Genomic DNA, 13,396 nt, shown 5'->3' with positions numbered 1-13,396 from the left:
GACAAACCAGTCGACGCCGTTTGCTCGACCCAAACTACAACAGCAGCAGGATCAGCGGCAGGACCTTCCAGAACCGTCGATCTCACCAAACACTGTAAGTATCACGATGTCAAAGGGCACGATACGACAGAGTGCAAATCACTATACGCGCATTATCTCTCGTCCCTTGCGAGCGGTGAATTTAAGTTCAAACCCTTCTAAGTTCGAACCCTTGAAAGCTAAACCAAAGAATGGCAAGAGCTGGAGCAAGAACAAGGAAAGAAGAGCCCAGCGCAAAGCCACCGGCAAAGGTTGACAAAACGACGCTCAACGACGAGACGACGAGGAGGAAACCCCAAAGGATAATGGTGAGGGAGACTCCTCAGCCGACGAAGAGCATCCTGCTAATCGCAGACGCATCGAGGTTATACTCTCTCAGCAATCTTTGTCGTCCGACGACGTTAACAACGATGCGCCTGTACTCGGAGATCTGAGAGACGTCCTGAAGAGGAAGTTCGAGTCCGAAAATGATAGCAGTCCCAAGCACAGAGATCTCCGGACGATGCTGGATACACGGAAGTCTCGACATATCTCGACAAGCGACACTAACAACAACAAAGAGCCAATTAGCGACCTCCGAGATAAACTCAACGCTGGCGCATGCGACCTTCGCATACAGCTCAACCGTTCAAAACCAACGGACTTACGACGACAGTTGGAGCGAGCTAAAGGTCATTCTCAACCTCCACCGCATGACACCAGTACGACGACAGTTGGAGTAAGCTAAAGGTCATTTTCAACCTCCAGCGCATGACACTAACATATCCACAGACCTCCGCACCTTGCTAGACTCTAAGCGAGTACAAACGGGACAGTCATTGAATGTCATCATGGGAGGCTCCCCTCCTAGCGGAGACACTGTCCGTTCTGTAAAAGACTATCGTCGACAAGTCGCGACTTCCCAGAAGTGGTCGACTAAACCGAGACCGGATTCAACGGGTCTTCAGAAACTATCTTGGGAACGATCCGCCTCCCGGTGCGTGCATGCGGCGTTACTCGAACAGTCAAGTTTGCCGTCGTAAGCACGAAAGCTCCGTATCACGCTATACTCGGTACCCCTTGGTTACACTCAATGCAAGCCATTCCTTCCACTTACCACCAGTGCGTCAAGTTCCCTGGCACGGACGGGAAGATTAAAACGTTGCGCGGGGACCAGAGAGCCGCCAGAGATCTCCTAGTCGCCACAGTCAAACTTCAGCGGTCGTCATTATCCGTAAACTCAGTATCTACTCCAACCTCAAAAGTCTGCTCTCAAGAAAGCGAAGTCCTAGAGTTACCTATTGACGACGTCGACCAGAGTCGAATTGTGAGGGTTGGCGCGTACCTTTCTGAGGAAATGCAGCAGTCAATTCTGGATTTCCTCAGGAAGAACGTGTCTACATTCGCTTGGTCTATGGCAGACATGAAGGGCATTGATCCGACTATAACGACTCACGAACTAAACGTCGACCCAACATTCAAACCTATCCGCCAGAAGCGACGTAAGCTCGGCCCTGACAGGTCGAAGGCCGTAAACGAAGAAGTTGACAAGCTACTCGGCGCAGGTTCGATCGCTGAGGTCCGCTACCCCGAATGGTTGGCAAATCCGGTAGTCGTCAAAAAGAAAAATGGCAAGTGGCGCGTCTGTGTCGACTTCACCGATCTGAATAAAGCCTGCCCAAAGGATAGTTACCCTCTTCCCAACATCGACCGTTTAGTCGAGTCTACGGCCGGAAACAAGATGCTAACCTTCATGGACGCCTTCTCTGGATACAATCAAATAATGATGCACCCGGATGATCGCGAGAAGACGGCCTTCATCACAGACAGGTGAACCTACTGCTATAAGGTCATGCCGTTCGGTTTGAAGAACGCCGGAGCAACCTATCAACGACTTGTGAACAAGATGTTCGCAGACAAGCTGGGCATCACCATGGAAGTGTACATCGATGACATGCTGGTTAAGTCGCTCCATGCCACTGACCACCTCCGTCATCTGCAAGAATGCTTCGAAACTCTCAACAAATACGGCATGAAGCTGAACCCAGCAAAATGCACGTTTGGTGTCTCTTCAGGCGAGTTCCTCGGCTACATAGTCACACAGCGAGGAATCGAGGCAAATCCGAAGCAAATATCCGCGGTCCTGAACCTCCCGAGTCCAAAAAAACAGTAGAGAAGTACAACGGCTCACGGGCAGGATAGTTGCTCTAAATCGTTTCATCTCCAGATCCACCGACAAGTGCCTGCCCTTTTACGATCTCTTACGAGGAAACAAGAGGTTCATTTGGGACGAGAAGGGCGAGGATGCATTTACCCAACTCAAGCAGTACCTGACAACACCTCCAGTACTCGCTAAGCCGGACGTCGGTGATGTTCTATCTCATTATGTCGCAGTGTCACAAGCTGCAGTCAGCAGCGTTCTGATAAAGGAAGACCGCGGCGAACAAAAGCCCATCTTCTACACGAGCAGGCGCATGACCGGACCAGAGACGCGATACCCAACCCTGGAGAAGATGGCTTTAGCAGTCGTCGAAGCAGCGAGAAAGCTTCGACCATATTTCCAGTCACATTCAGTGGAGGTACTGACTGACCAGCCTCTCCGAACGATACTCCAAAACACCAACAGATCGGGCAGACTCACGAAGTGGGCCATCGAACTCGGCGAGCTCGATATCACCTACAAGAACTTACACACACTAGCGGCTAGATCTAGGGTTTCCTAATCATCTCTTTGATCCTGTTGCTTAAACCTTTGATCTTGTCTCCTTATTTCCCGTCAATCTTGTAACCTCTTGTTTGATTCTAATAAAAGCGTCTTTAGTCACCCCATTCCTAAGTTCATCATTCTAATCAACCGAATCCTGTACAAACAAAATTCTCACCATAGTGTTCTTGAAAACCATACGAGCAGCATATAAATTTGGATAATATCAGCATATATGAGCTAAGATACCAGCCAGTTTTGACAAACCAGAGTGTTTGAATGCAGCTGATATGAAAAGGCAAGCGGATAAAGAGACAAGAACACCAAAGAAAAGAGTTAAAGTAAATGTATCTACTCACCATGGTTGCTGTATTTAAAGGAATCGGTTGACTTCTAAATGCAGGTGTAAATTGAAGTTTGTCAAGGTCTGGAACAAAACCTTTGTTTAGCTTTGCCCAAGTGTCTTCATCAGCCAAGTCTCCCAATGCATCAACCATGGGACTAAAATCAGGCAATCCTGAATAATTTGACCGAGCAACCACAAAGGAGCGTGTAGCTGATTTAAAGCAAGGAGTCCCAGGAACATCACTGCTATCATTAACATTGTTTGACTCATCTAGTTTCTTTCTGAAACTGATAAATTCCTGCCAATAAAGACGTCAATATTGTCAATTCTTTTTTACACCAAGAACATGACTCCACCACATTAGCTTAAAAGCAATAATAACTTCTTTAACAACACTGATGACATGTTAGTAGGTAGGACATCACCTAAGCCAATTAATGAACCCGTACCTCTGACTGGTTCCTCTTGAAGTCTAAATTAGAGACAAGACTGATTATGTTCTCAGTTTTCAACTGTTGATCCTTAATCCACTGCTCCTGCTCCTGCTCCTTCAGTTTCCTTCTCTCTTCCTCAAGTTGTGTTTTTAGCCTTTCACATTCTAATTCATACTGAAAATAAAACAAAAGGATAGCTGTTTTGTATGATGTGTCTGCTCAATGTTCTATTCAAAGAAAAAAGCACAAAAAACTACCTTGAGCATCTGATTGCTTAACCTCATTATCTCTTGTTCCAACACTTCAGCATGGGATCCCTACGAAAATTACTAATGTTAGCATTGTCCCCCATTCCAAAGATGTAATCGAAATTTGATTATACCTGAAGCTTCATACGTAACTCCTCTATCTCCAACTTTTGGCGCTTCAATAAAGCATCATCAGTCAAGATCTAGAGCATTCAAACAATGTCAGATTCTCGAAAGGAACAAAAATCACAGAGTATTAAGGTTGAAATAGAGAGTTTATATATCTCTCCAAAGAATCAATAGAATTACAAATGCTTTAAAATTCAAATGCAGACCTCATTCACTTGAGCACAGTTGGTGATCCTCTTGGCTCTGTTTGCAAATTGGAGAGTGCCTTTTGATTCCTCAATATGGTACTACACACATGATCGTGCAACTTTGATAAGTCAGTTGACTGATCATGCAAAACATGACAGGAAAAACAACTTTACCTCTTCTGGTGCTATAGTGCATATAATGCAAGTCTTCGCATTACCACCAAGTGCAGGCTGCAGAATTCGAGTCAGCTTGCTGTCTCGGTACGGAATATGTCCCCTATAATCAAAGAATGTCAGAAGTGAGCTGAGCTGTATCGCTGTTATGGGTATAGCCAACTAAAGGGAAAGGAAATACTTTAGCTTAGCATTCTCACTTAGTTTATTGATGAAATTCCCAAGAATCATTAAGCTTTTGTTAATGTACTTCCCTTCCGTCAAGCGTACTCCACCAGCACCAGTTTTGGCAATTCTTTCAGATCCAGCCAAATCAACCAGATTCTAGAATCCATTAAAAGAAGGCACATAAGAGAATAAACAGCTTTCTACACCCGTAGAGAAAATGATCACTCACCAAGACTGAGACACGGATAGGATCCATAGAATTGTTTCCTTTCCCCCTGCTCTCAATCACCTTATCCCACCAGAGATATTGTATCAGAACAAATACTTCAAAAAAAAAAAACAGTTGAAGGTTTCATTCATAGGTTTCGAAAACCCCACCATTCTGAAGATGGTGTGGGACGTGCTACTGTGAACGTTCATGTTTGTCTCACCAAAGTGCCTATTCACTTTCAATTAAAGACGATCAGGTCAATACAAGTTATTACATAATAAAAAAAGCTTATAAATTTAACTTTGGTTTTAAAAGCTTCTCCAGAATCTAAAAGCTTTAGAATCTGTTCTGCGTCATTAACTATTTCTTCCGTAAGGCCAGCAACAAAGACTCTACGCTACACATTAAAGAGAAGCAAGTGTGTATAATCAAACTAAAAGATGTAATATCACTTGTGAAGATAATCTATTCACCTTCAAATGTTCATGAATTTGAAGTCTCTGATTCTCAACAGCTAAGAGATCATTGATCTCTTCTAGGCCTGGGCATAAAATCCGGAATCCGAAATCCGAACCGAACCCGAACCGAAAAACCCGATCCGTTATCCGACCCGAAACGTAAAAATACTCGAACGGGTCTTGTAGGGTGGTACAAAAAATATCTGAACCCGAAGTGTTATTAACCGAACCCGAACGGGTAACCCGAAAAATCCGAAATTAATAGTCAATATAAATATTTTGAAATATATATAAGTATTCCAATTATTAAATTCAATATTTGTGGTAATATTATATATAATAATAAATATTAAAATTCTAATAAATGCTTTAAGTACACAATTAGTTATAAATAAGTATTTTATAATTTGCTCATTGAAATAAAAAGTCTACTCTCTATAAGGCAGTACATATTGTTTACAAATGATGTTTGTTTTCATGCTTGATTTAACATTTTATTGTTATTTTATCAATTTTATATATGATAGATTAATTTTTATTTAATTTAGATGTTTTTCTTTATGTTTTACTTCAAAATTTTGTTTTTTACTTTGGTTATATCCGAACCGAACCGATATAACCCGAATCCGTACGATATATGATTACTTTATGGGTTTTATGATGCAATACAATTTTGAACCGAACCCGAAGTGTTATTATCCGAACCCGACCCATACTAATAAAATTTTAGTATGGAACCTAGAAGCGTAAACCCGAAAATCCGAAAACCCGAAAAACCCGACCCGAATGCCAACGGGTACCCGAACGCCCGGGCTTAATCTCTTCGTTATAAATCTCCATGTACGAAACCCGGATAAGAAACTCGTGATCGGATATCTTAGAAACAAAGAATATAAAAAAACACAAATTAAAAGCTGTAGTCTTTTTGTTTGTTTGTAACTTCACACAGGGGTAGTTCTCTGATGCTTACCATTGGTATTCTTTCAATCCATCTCTCACAGACCTCCGAATAATCCCTGGATCAGTCTCAGAACCGGTCATTTTAAACGTCTTCCCACTACTAGTTGCCCATAAGCAAACACAGTAACTAAAACAAAATCACATCAAAACAGAATCAAACTCAACAACTGTTCAGGTTTGGACCAGGTTAGGTTACCATTGAAACCCTCGACCACGGCATGAATGGTATCCATGGTAAGAAGCTCATAAACGCAGGCATTCGTAGACATTTCGTCGAACACATGATCTGCAAAAGAGACAAAGATGACGAGATTTTGATGCACAGAAATCAAAACCCATAATCATTGACAAGGTTTTAGTACCGAAATAGTAAGAAGAAACGACTGAGATTGGGGTGTCGAGAGAGATACGATTGTCTTCCACTTTCCACAGAGAAGATGCGTTTTCCGATGATGATTCCGGTCTCACTCTCACTTCAACACAGATTTTCTCCATCTTCTTCCCTAATTAATGAAATTGCCGTTTCAATTTGAATTTCAATAAAATTGGAATCTTTATCCTCCAAAAACAAGATCCTTGAGAATTTGAATTGCATTAAAATTGCAATAATATCTTCTATATTTTGTTGCATTCAAATTTTTATTAATACTAGGAGCGAGTCCCCGCGCAAGCGCGGACTGATTGTGCTGAACATGGTATATTTTTTTGAGTTTATATCGTGGGTCACCTACTCTGATCAGTGATGTTGTTGCAGAGAGAGGGTAATATTTTTTGTATATGATGCTGCGGGTTCATATGTATAGATTGTATCCAAATACTTCATAGAAACTGACAAATTTGTATTCGGAAACTAAAAACATATAAAAGCGTATTTCAACTGGTTTTTATTTCCAAAACCAAAACTGCTCAGTGGATTTTACAATATCAAGGTTAATCCATATAACTCAATATGATCAATGGTCTTTAGTAATAAATACATTAAGTTCAACATCTCTTCTTTATCGTCAACTATTTGACGAACTCATCCAAAGCATTGTATGAGGAGCCTCCACTTATCAAAGAGACTTTGAACTTTTCTTTCAAAACTAATGCTCTATCCCTCATCTCTGCACCTTCTTCATCCACAATCAACCTCTTCACAGCTCTCTCGACCTTTCCTCTTTCTACTTAGCCTTCCAGCTGAATCCCTATTTCCCAAACAGTTACTATGTACGCTGTGTTTACCTTCTGCTCGCTTTGGAAAGGCCTACAAATCAGTGGAACTCCTTTCACAATGCTCTTGAGTGTTGAGTTCCATCCACAGCCAAAAGCCTCCCACTGCAGGATGTCTTAGTACTTCTATCTGCTGTGCATGTTTCACAATATATCCTTTTCTGAGAAAATTGTACTGACTTCATTTGGCAATGTCTCTATCCGTCTGATCCTGGGATAGAGCCTGGTCAAATGACCCATAGAAAGGTTGGTTAAGCCATCCAACACATACATGATCTCTAAAATTTAAACTTATCATCACCATAGAAGAAATCAGGCTTAACTTTTCAAGTGCAGCACAAATCATGCAGAAAATAATAGTTTCTTTCAGGGTACGAAACTTGACAAATGCACAACCTCTCTAATTATTAATACAAACCCCTAGTTTTTTTTCATAAATGAAGATCAACCTTATCTCTCTCAAAAAGTAACACTTTTTGTAAAAGCAAAAAAGTAGAAATATGAACATACCTAAATTCAGCTCTGAAAGCACTGATCCAATCATGCTTGTAGGATTTGAGTCTCCAAATGACATCATTCCTTATGCACTGAAAAGGGACAAAGCTCTCAGCCTCCGCCATTTAGATATAGTTTGTTCAAGTTGAAAACTTGATAGTTGTCCTACATGTTAAAAAGGAAGATTAAGACAAAGCATTGTAAACCAAGATTAAAATTCAAAATCCAACTTATTCAGATTTCATACGTTTATTAGCACCTGAAGCTGGTGGTTAGTCTGAAAGTCACTAAATCAGTAGAACCAAACTAAAGAAAGTATGAATTAACTGTTTTTAATCACTTTCTCAGAAAAAAATATATTCAGCTTACTAAGAAACTCAGATCCAGCTATGAATATCTATACATGTACCTAAACAGAATCCAAAGGAATGTCTTCAAACCGTTGATTGTGTTGGATTCTTTTAAAGACGTACAGAAGGAGAGAACTTTACAACATATTAGCTGGAAATCTCAAAAGAAACATCAGAAGCTGGTGAGAAAAAAAAATGAAAAATGAAAAGCTAAACAGAAAAGTAAAAACATGGATTCTAAGCTTGAATTGAAGAATGACTCAGAAAAAATACTAAAAGAAAAAACAGGTCAAGATGCCCAAAAGAGACACCATTCTTGAGACTGAAAGAAAAATATTTTGAGGGGTAGCATATCGACATCCAAGCTCGCCGCCTCGAGCCTCCCAAAACCTCGGGAGAGGCACTTCGACATGGTTTATAAAAGAGGAGAAAGAAACGGAGGTGAAACTAAAGGGAAGTGAAGAACATGATTGATTGTTGAAGAGAGTAACGGAGATTTATTGGTATAGGAAACGGAGAAGACGGAGTCTTTGAAACGATCAACGCTTTATTTGAGATGTGGGCTTGGTCTGGGCCAATTATTAATATTATAAACCCACGCGAAGAAGCCTATTTTTATTCATTTTCGACTTGAACTGATATGACATGGCGAAATAGAGACTTCTGATAGGCTGATTTTTTTTAAATGACGTGTACACTCTCACCACTCACCTTATTCTCCTTTTAGTATTGTGATTAAGAGTTTTGCGTTATACACAGTAATAATAATTTTTAATTATAATATTTTTCTATTTAAAAAAAAAAGAATTTTAATCTACATTTGGACATAGTTATTTTTGTATTTTAACTTTATCGGATTAGATAAAACTAAAACCATTATATTTCTTTTGATTTGGTTTAACAATTTCACATTTATTTTATTTAACCTTCAATAGGTGAAGATTAGATTTTACAAAAAAAAAATTAGTTTATACTATAATTTATCGTACTTAATGATTAATTATTTTAAATATTTCTTGTCACCTTCTTTTAAATATGTTTATATTCACATATATAGAAAATATTATAATATAAATATAATATTTCTATTTTTTTTAAAGTAAACATTATTATTTTTATAGTTTTACTTCATTACTTTGGAAAAAAATAAAAACATTAATGTATTTTTTTGTAATCTTATGTTTTTTGTTTTGGTTCAACTATTTCACTTTTATTTAAATTTTAATAGAATTAAGATTAAATTTTATAAGAAAATTTAGTTTAAATTATATTGTCTTTAATGTTCATTTATTTTATATATGTCTTACCAGCTAAATTTAAATATGTCTATATTTAAAATATATAAATGGGGAAATTGCCAAAAATGACTCAAACTTGATTTTGAATACAAAAGTGTACCCCAAATTCAATCAAATGCAAAAATAACCCAAAAGGCTAATGAAATTACAACAACCTCCTTATAACTAAACGAAAATCATGTATTGAGTTTTACCATTACAACCCTCAGCGTGAGAAGACTTACAAAGAAGTCTTCTCTTTCAGTAGATCTTAAAAATAATTTAAATTTTTTATAAAAAATATTTTGATGGAAAAAAAAATTGAAATCATGTAATAATAAACATTCTAAATGATGTAAATTTATTTTTACTAAAATTGAATTATTTTCAACATAGATGAGTGAAAGTAGATTAAGTCATGATAGTCCTTAGTTTAGAGTTTGGTAACATATGTTATAATATTGTTGGTATATTTAGGGTTAGATTTTGAAATCTTATCTTTTGTTTTTTTTTTTAAATTGTTTTGACCTATATGTGTTTAGTGATTACCTAATAACTTGATTTAAACACTTTCTAAATATTTTAAAAGTTTATGGAAGTGTTTTTTTGTTTAGTTATTTGATTATATGGTCTGAAAGACTCACAGAAGAATTTTAGTAGAATTTAGGATTCCCGCCTAAATTTTAGAAGAATTTAGGTTTCCCGCCTAAATCGAAGTCTTCCAGAAGTCTTCTAGGGGAAGTCTTCTAGAAGTCTTCTAGGGGAAGTCTTCTCATGTATTAGGTCTTAAAAGTAATTAATAAATTTTATAAAAAATATTTGAAAGCGAAAAAATCCAAATCATGTATTAATAAACATTTCTAAATGATGGAAATTTAGTTTTACTAAAATTAAATTATTTCTAACATAGATGAATGAATGTAGATTGAGTCATGATAGCCTTCAGTTTAGGGTTTGGTAACATATGTTATAGTATTGTTGGTATTTTTATGGTTAGATTTGAAATATTATCTTTTTTTTTTTTTAGTTTGACATATATGTGTTTATTGACTATCTAATTACTTGATTTAAACACTTTCTTAGTTTCTTTTAAGTTTAAGGAAGTGTTTTTGTTTAGTTATTTGATTATAGGGTCTGGAAGACTCCTAGAAGACTTTGGTTTAGGGGTTAGTAACATATGTTATAGTATTATTTGTATTTAGGGTTTAATTTTAGAATCTTAACTTTTTAAAAATTTTGTTTTGATCTATATGTGTTTAGTTTTGTGTATATTAAATGCTTTATAAGTTGATTTTAAGTTTAATGAATTGTTTTTTTGCTATATAGTTAGTTATTTCATTAGGTTATAGTTTGAAATACTTCTATAAAACTTCTCAAGAAGTCATCTGTATCGAAAATATTTAACCTAATTAAAATTTTTGTCTACATATATAAAGAAAATTTACACATTCTCTTTCTTCCTCTCAAGTGGCTGCAACAAAATTGTAATGTTTCTCACTCTAAAACTCTCCAACCTCTCTCTAATCTCTTTGAACATCAAAACACCAAACTTTAAATCAATTTCTCATTTTTTCTTATGTCTTCTCACTAATTTATCTTTTTTTTCTGTAGATTTTTCATTACACGGTTCTCATATTTCACTCATTCAAAGGCAGATCTATAACTTTTGGATATGTATTATTGTGTGTTTTATATATTAGATTCTGAAATGCTATAGATTCAACTTAATGTGACTGCTTTGTTTATTATTTAAGCATAAAGTTATATTTTTGAAGTTTTTCTCAGTTTTGAAGTCATTTGAATGTTTTTGAATTTGCAGGTTTTTCAGATCTGAGACAGACTTTGAAATACTTCTCAGAAGACTTTCGGAAGACTTCTCAGAATACTTTTGGCAAGTCTTCTAATGCATTTTATGCTTGAAGACTTCCCACGAAATCTTCAGGAAGTCTTCTACCCAATGTGGTACAAATTTTGGATATGTATTTTGTGTGTGTTTATATATTAGATCCTAAAAGTTTATAGATTAAACCTAATTTGATTGTTTTGTTTATTATTAAGCATAAAAAAATTATTTTTGAAACTTTCTCTGTTTTGAAGCCATTTGAATGTTTTTGAATATGCAGATTTTTCAGATCTGAGTCAGACTTTGGAAAACTTCTCAGAAAACTCTTGGAAGATTATTGGAAGACTCTCGGAAGACTTCTTGGGAAGTCTTCTAATGAATTTTATGCTAGACGACTTCCAGCGAAGTCTTCGAAAAGTCTTCCGAAGTTTTCTGTCCAAGGTGGTACAAAGTAATGATGTCAAGTGGAGTCCAAGCTTATCTATGTGGAGGAATTATATCTAGCTCCATGTGCAATTATTTTGTTTATGGTGTGTTTTATGATTTGTATGTGTATTATTTTTGTTGTGAATTCTTTTGTAAACTTGAAGAGATGTTAATCAAAAGAATTTGGTATATATTTTCATGTTTTTCCCAAAGTACTTGACATTCAACATACCAAGAATTTTTTAAACCATTCTACCAACTCATAACAAAACATAATAACACAAAACCTTAGTCAAATTTACTAAAACTAAGAGAGAAGACTTCACAAGAAAACTTAGTTAAATTCACAAAAGATCAAACTTGGATTTTAAGTGAAAGTTGAAATTTTAAATCTCATGTAAGTTAAAAGTTATACCTTATAATCTTAAGAGACACATTAAACCACATGATTTGATATTCTTGTAGTTACTTAACACTTTTGAAAGTTAAAAGCATACCTTGAAGTTACTTAACACTCTTGAAAATCTAACATAGAAGACTTCTCCAGAAGTCATCTAGAGAAGACTTCTCCAGAAGTCATCTAGAGAAGACTTCTTAAGAAGTCTTCTCGGATTATCTAGAAACATTAGTAAACATAAATATTTGAAATCTCATAATTATCACCAAATAAGTTATGAATTTCATCAAGGAGCCCCAATATTGACTAATACACATGGATTAATAAGAAAATATTAAAAAACCATTTTAGTGAAAGTTTATTAAACATTGACGTAGAAGACTTCTACGGAAGTCTTCTCCGAGAAGACTTCTATTTAGGTAATTTTTGCAATTGCAAATTTACGAAGGAAGACTTCTTAAGAAGTCTACTCTACAAAAGACATCTTCAGAAGTTTTCCTTTGTAAATATTGGTTTAATTTTGAATTTGAAAAATTCTCAAAAATGCCTGAGAAGACTTCTCAGATAAACATGTTAGTTTTACAATTGACTGAAGTTTGTCAGAAACTTGACATTTATAGAAGACTTCTAGGTAAGTCTTCTCGGAGAAGACTTTTATAGAAGTCTTCTGAACGTCTTCTTAATATAGCAAGAAGTCTACCTAGAATATTTTTGCAATTGACTATATCTGATTTTTGCAATTGAAAAATAATAGTGAAACATTTAATATTAATGAGAAGACTTCTAAAGAAGTCTTCTCATTAATATTAAATGTTTCACTATTATTTTTCAATTGCAAATGTAACCCACACAGACTTCTTGCGAGAGTGAGAAGACTTCGGAAAAACTTTGAGAAGACTTCTATGGAAGTTTTTTTCGAGAAGACTTCCCGAGAAGTCTTCTATAAAAAGTCAAATTTCTGATAAACTATGGTCAATTGCAAAACTAACATATTTATCCGAGAAGACCTCTCGAGAAGTATTCTCTGGGGTTTTCTGTTTTTTTTTCTTAATAAAGGAAAGTTAGAAGACTTCTAGGGAAGTCTTCTTGATGGAGAACACATCTAGCGAAGTCTTCTGAAAGTCTTCCTGAAGTCTTCTGAAAGTCTTCGCGAACAGATCTGAGAGAAAAAAATGATTTCATATCTTGAGCTTGTGAGATTACTTGTTTTGCTTCTCCAAGTACCCAGAACTTCACTACAAAAGCTATCAAGTCGTTAATGACACGAATCATGAGCTTCAATGTCTCTATGAACCTTACAAAGCTTGGAATCAAAATCTTAGTTTTTTTGGATGAGTTTGAAAAGAAAGTGAAAGAGA

At 36.2% G+C, this 13,396-nt stretch overlaps 1 protein-coding gene and 1 long non-coding RNA gene across 3 annotated transcripts in view; both read right to left on the bottom strand.

Annotated features, from left to right (window-relative positions):
• The window catches only part of LOC106337434 (centromere-associated protein E-like), a 13,633-nt gene extending 6,937 nt beyond the window's left edge, over positions 1 to 6,696 (bottom strand). The window contains 17 exon segments of the mRNA XM_013776538.1: positions 3,082 to 3,366; positions 3,518 to 3,676; positions 3,760 to 3,819; positions 3,885 to 3,953; positions 4,086 to 4,166; positions 4,242 to 4,344; positions 4,423 to 4,565; positions 4,639 to 4,698; positions 4,788 to 4,858; positions 4,939 to 5,017; positions 5,094 to 5,152; positions 5,885 to 5,954; positions 6,049 to 6,068; positions 6,071 to 6,145; positions 6,148 to 6,165; positions 6,235 to 6,324; positions 6,401 to 6,696. Coding sequence (XP_013631992.1) covers positions 3,082 to 3,366; positions 3,518 to 3,676; positions 3,760 to 3,819; positions 3,885 to 3,953; positions 4,086 to 4,166; positions 4,242 to 4,344; positions 4,423 to 4,565; positions 4,639 to 4,698; positions 4,788 to 4,858; positions 4,939 to 5,017; positions 5,094 to 5,152; positions 5,885 to 5,954; positions 6,049 to 6,068; positions 6,071 to 6,145; positions 6,148 to 6,165; positions 6,235 to 6,324; positions 6,401 to 6,533 — 1,575 coding nt within the window. The 5' untranslated portion in view covers positions 6,534 to 6,696.
• Positions 6,697 to 6,915: 219 nt separating this feature from the next.
• Positions 6,916 to 8,572, bottom strand: LOC106340960. Of its 2 annotated transcripts, none has more exons than XR_001269545.1 (3): positions 7,993 to 8,572; positions 7,761 to 7,910; positions 6,916 to 7,473 (listed from the first exon to the last, which is right to left on the bottom strand). It is a non-coding gene; the product is annotated as an uncharacterized LOC106340960 (long non-coding RNA). The 2 variants fall into 2 exon arrangements; XR_001269546.1 differs by having other exon boundaries at positions 8,155 to 8,572.
• Between the last annotated feature and the right edge of the window lie 4,824 nt (positions 8,573 to 13,396).

Source organism: Brassica oleracea, chromosome C4 (genome assembly GCF_000695525.1).
Source record: "Brassica oleracea var. oleracea cultivar TO1000 chromosome C4, BOL, whole genome shotgun sequence".
Classification (NCBI taxonomy): Eukaryota; Viridiplantae; Streptophyta; class Magnoliopsida; order Brassicales; family Brassicaceae; genus Brassica; species Brassica oleracea.
This window is presented reverse-complemented; position numbering and strand designations above follow the sequence as displayed.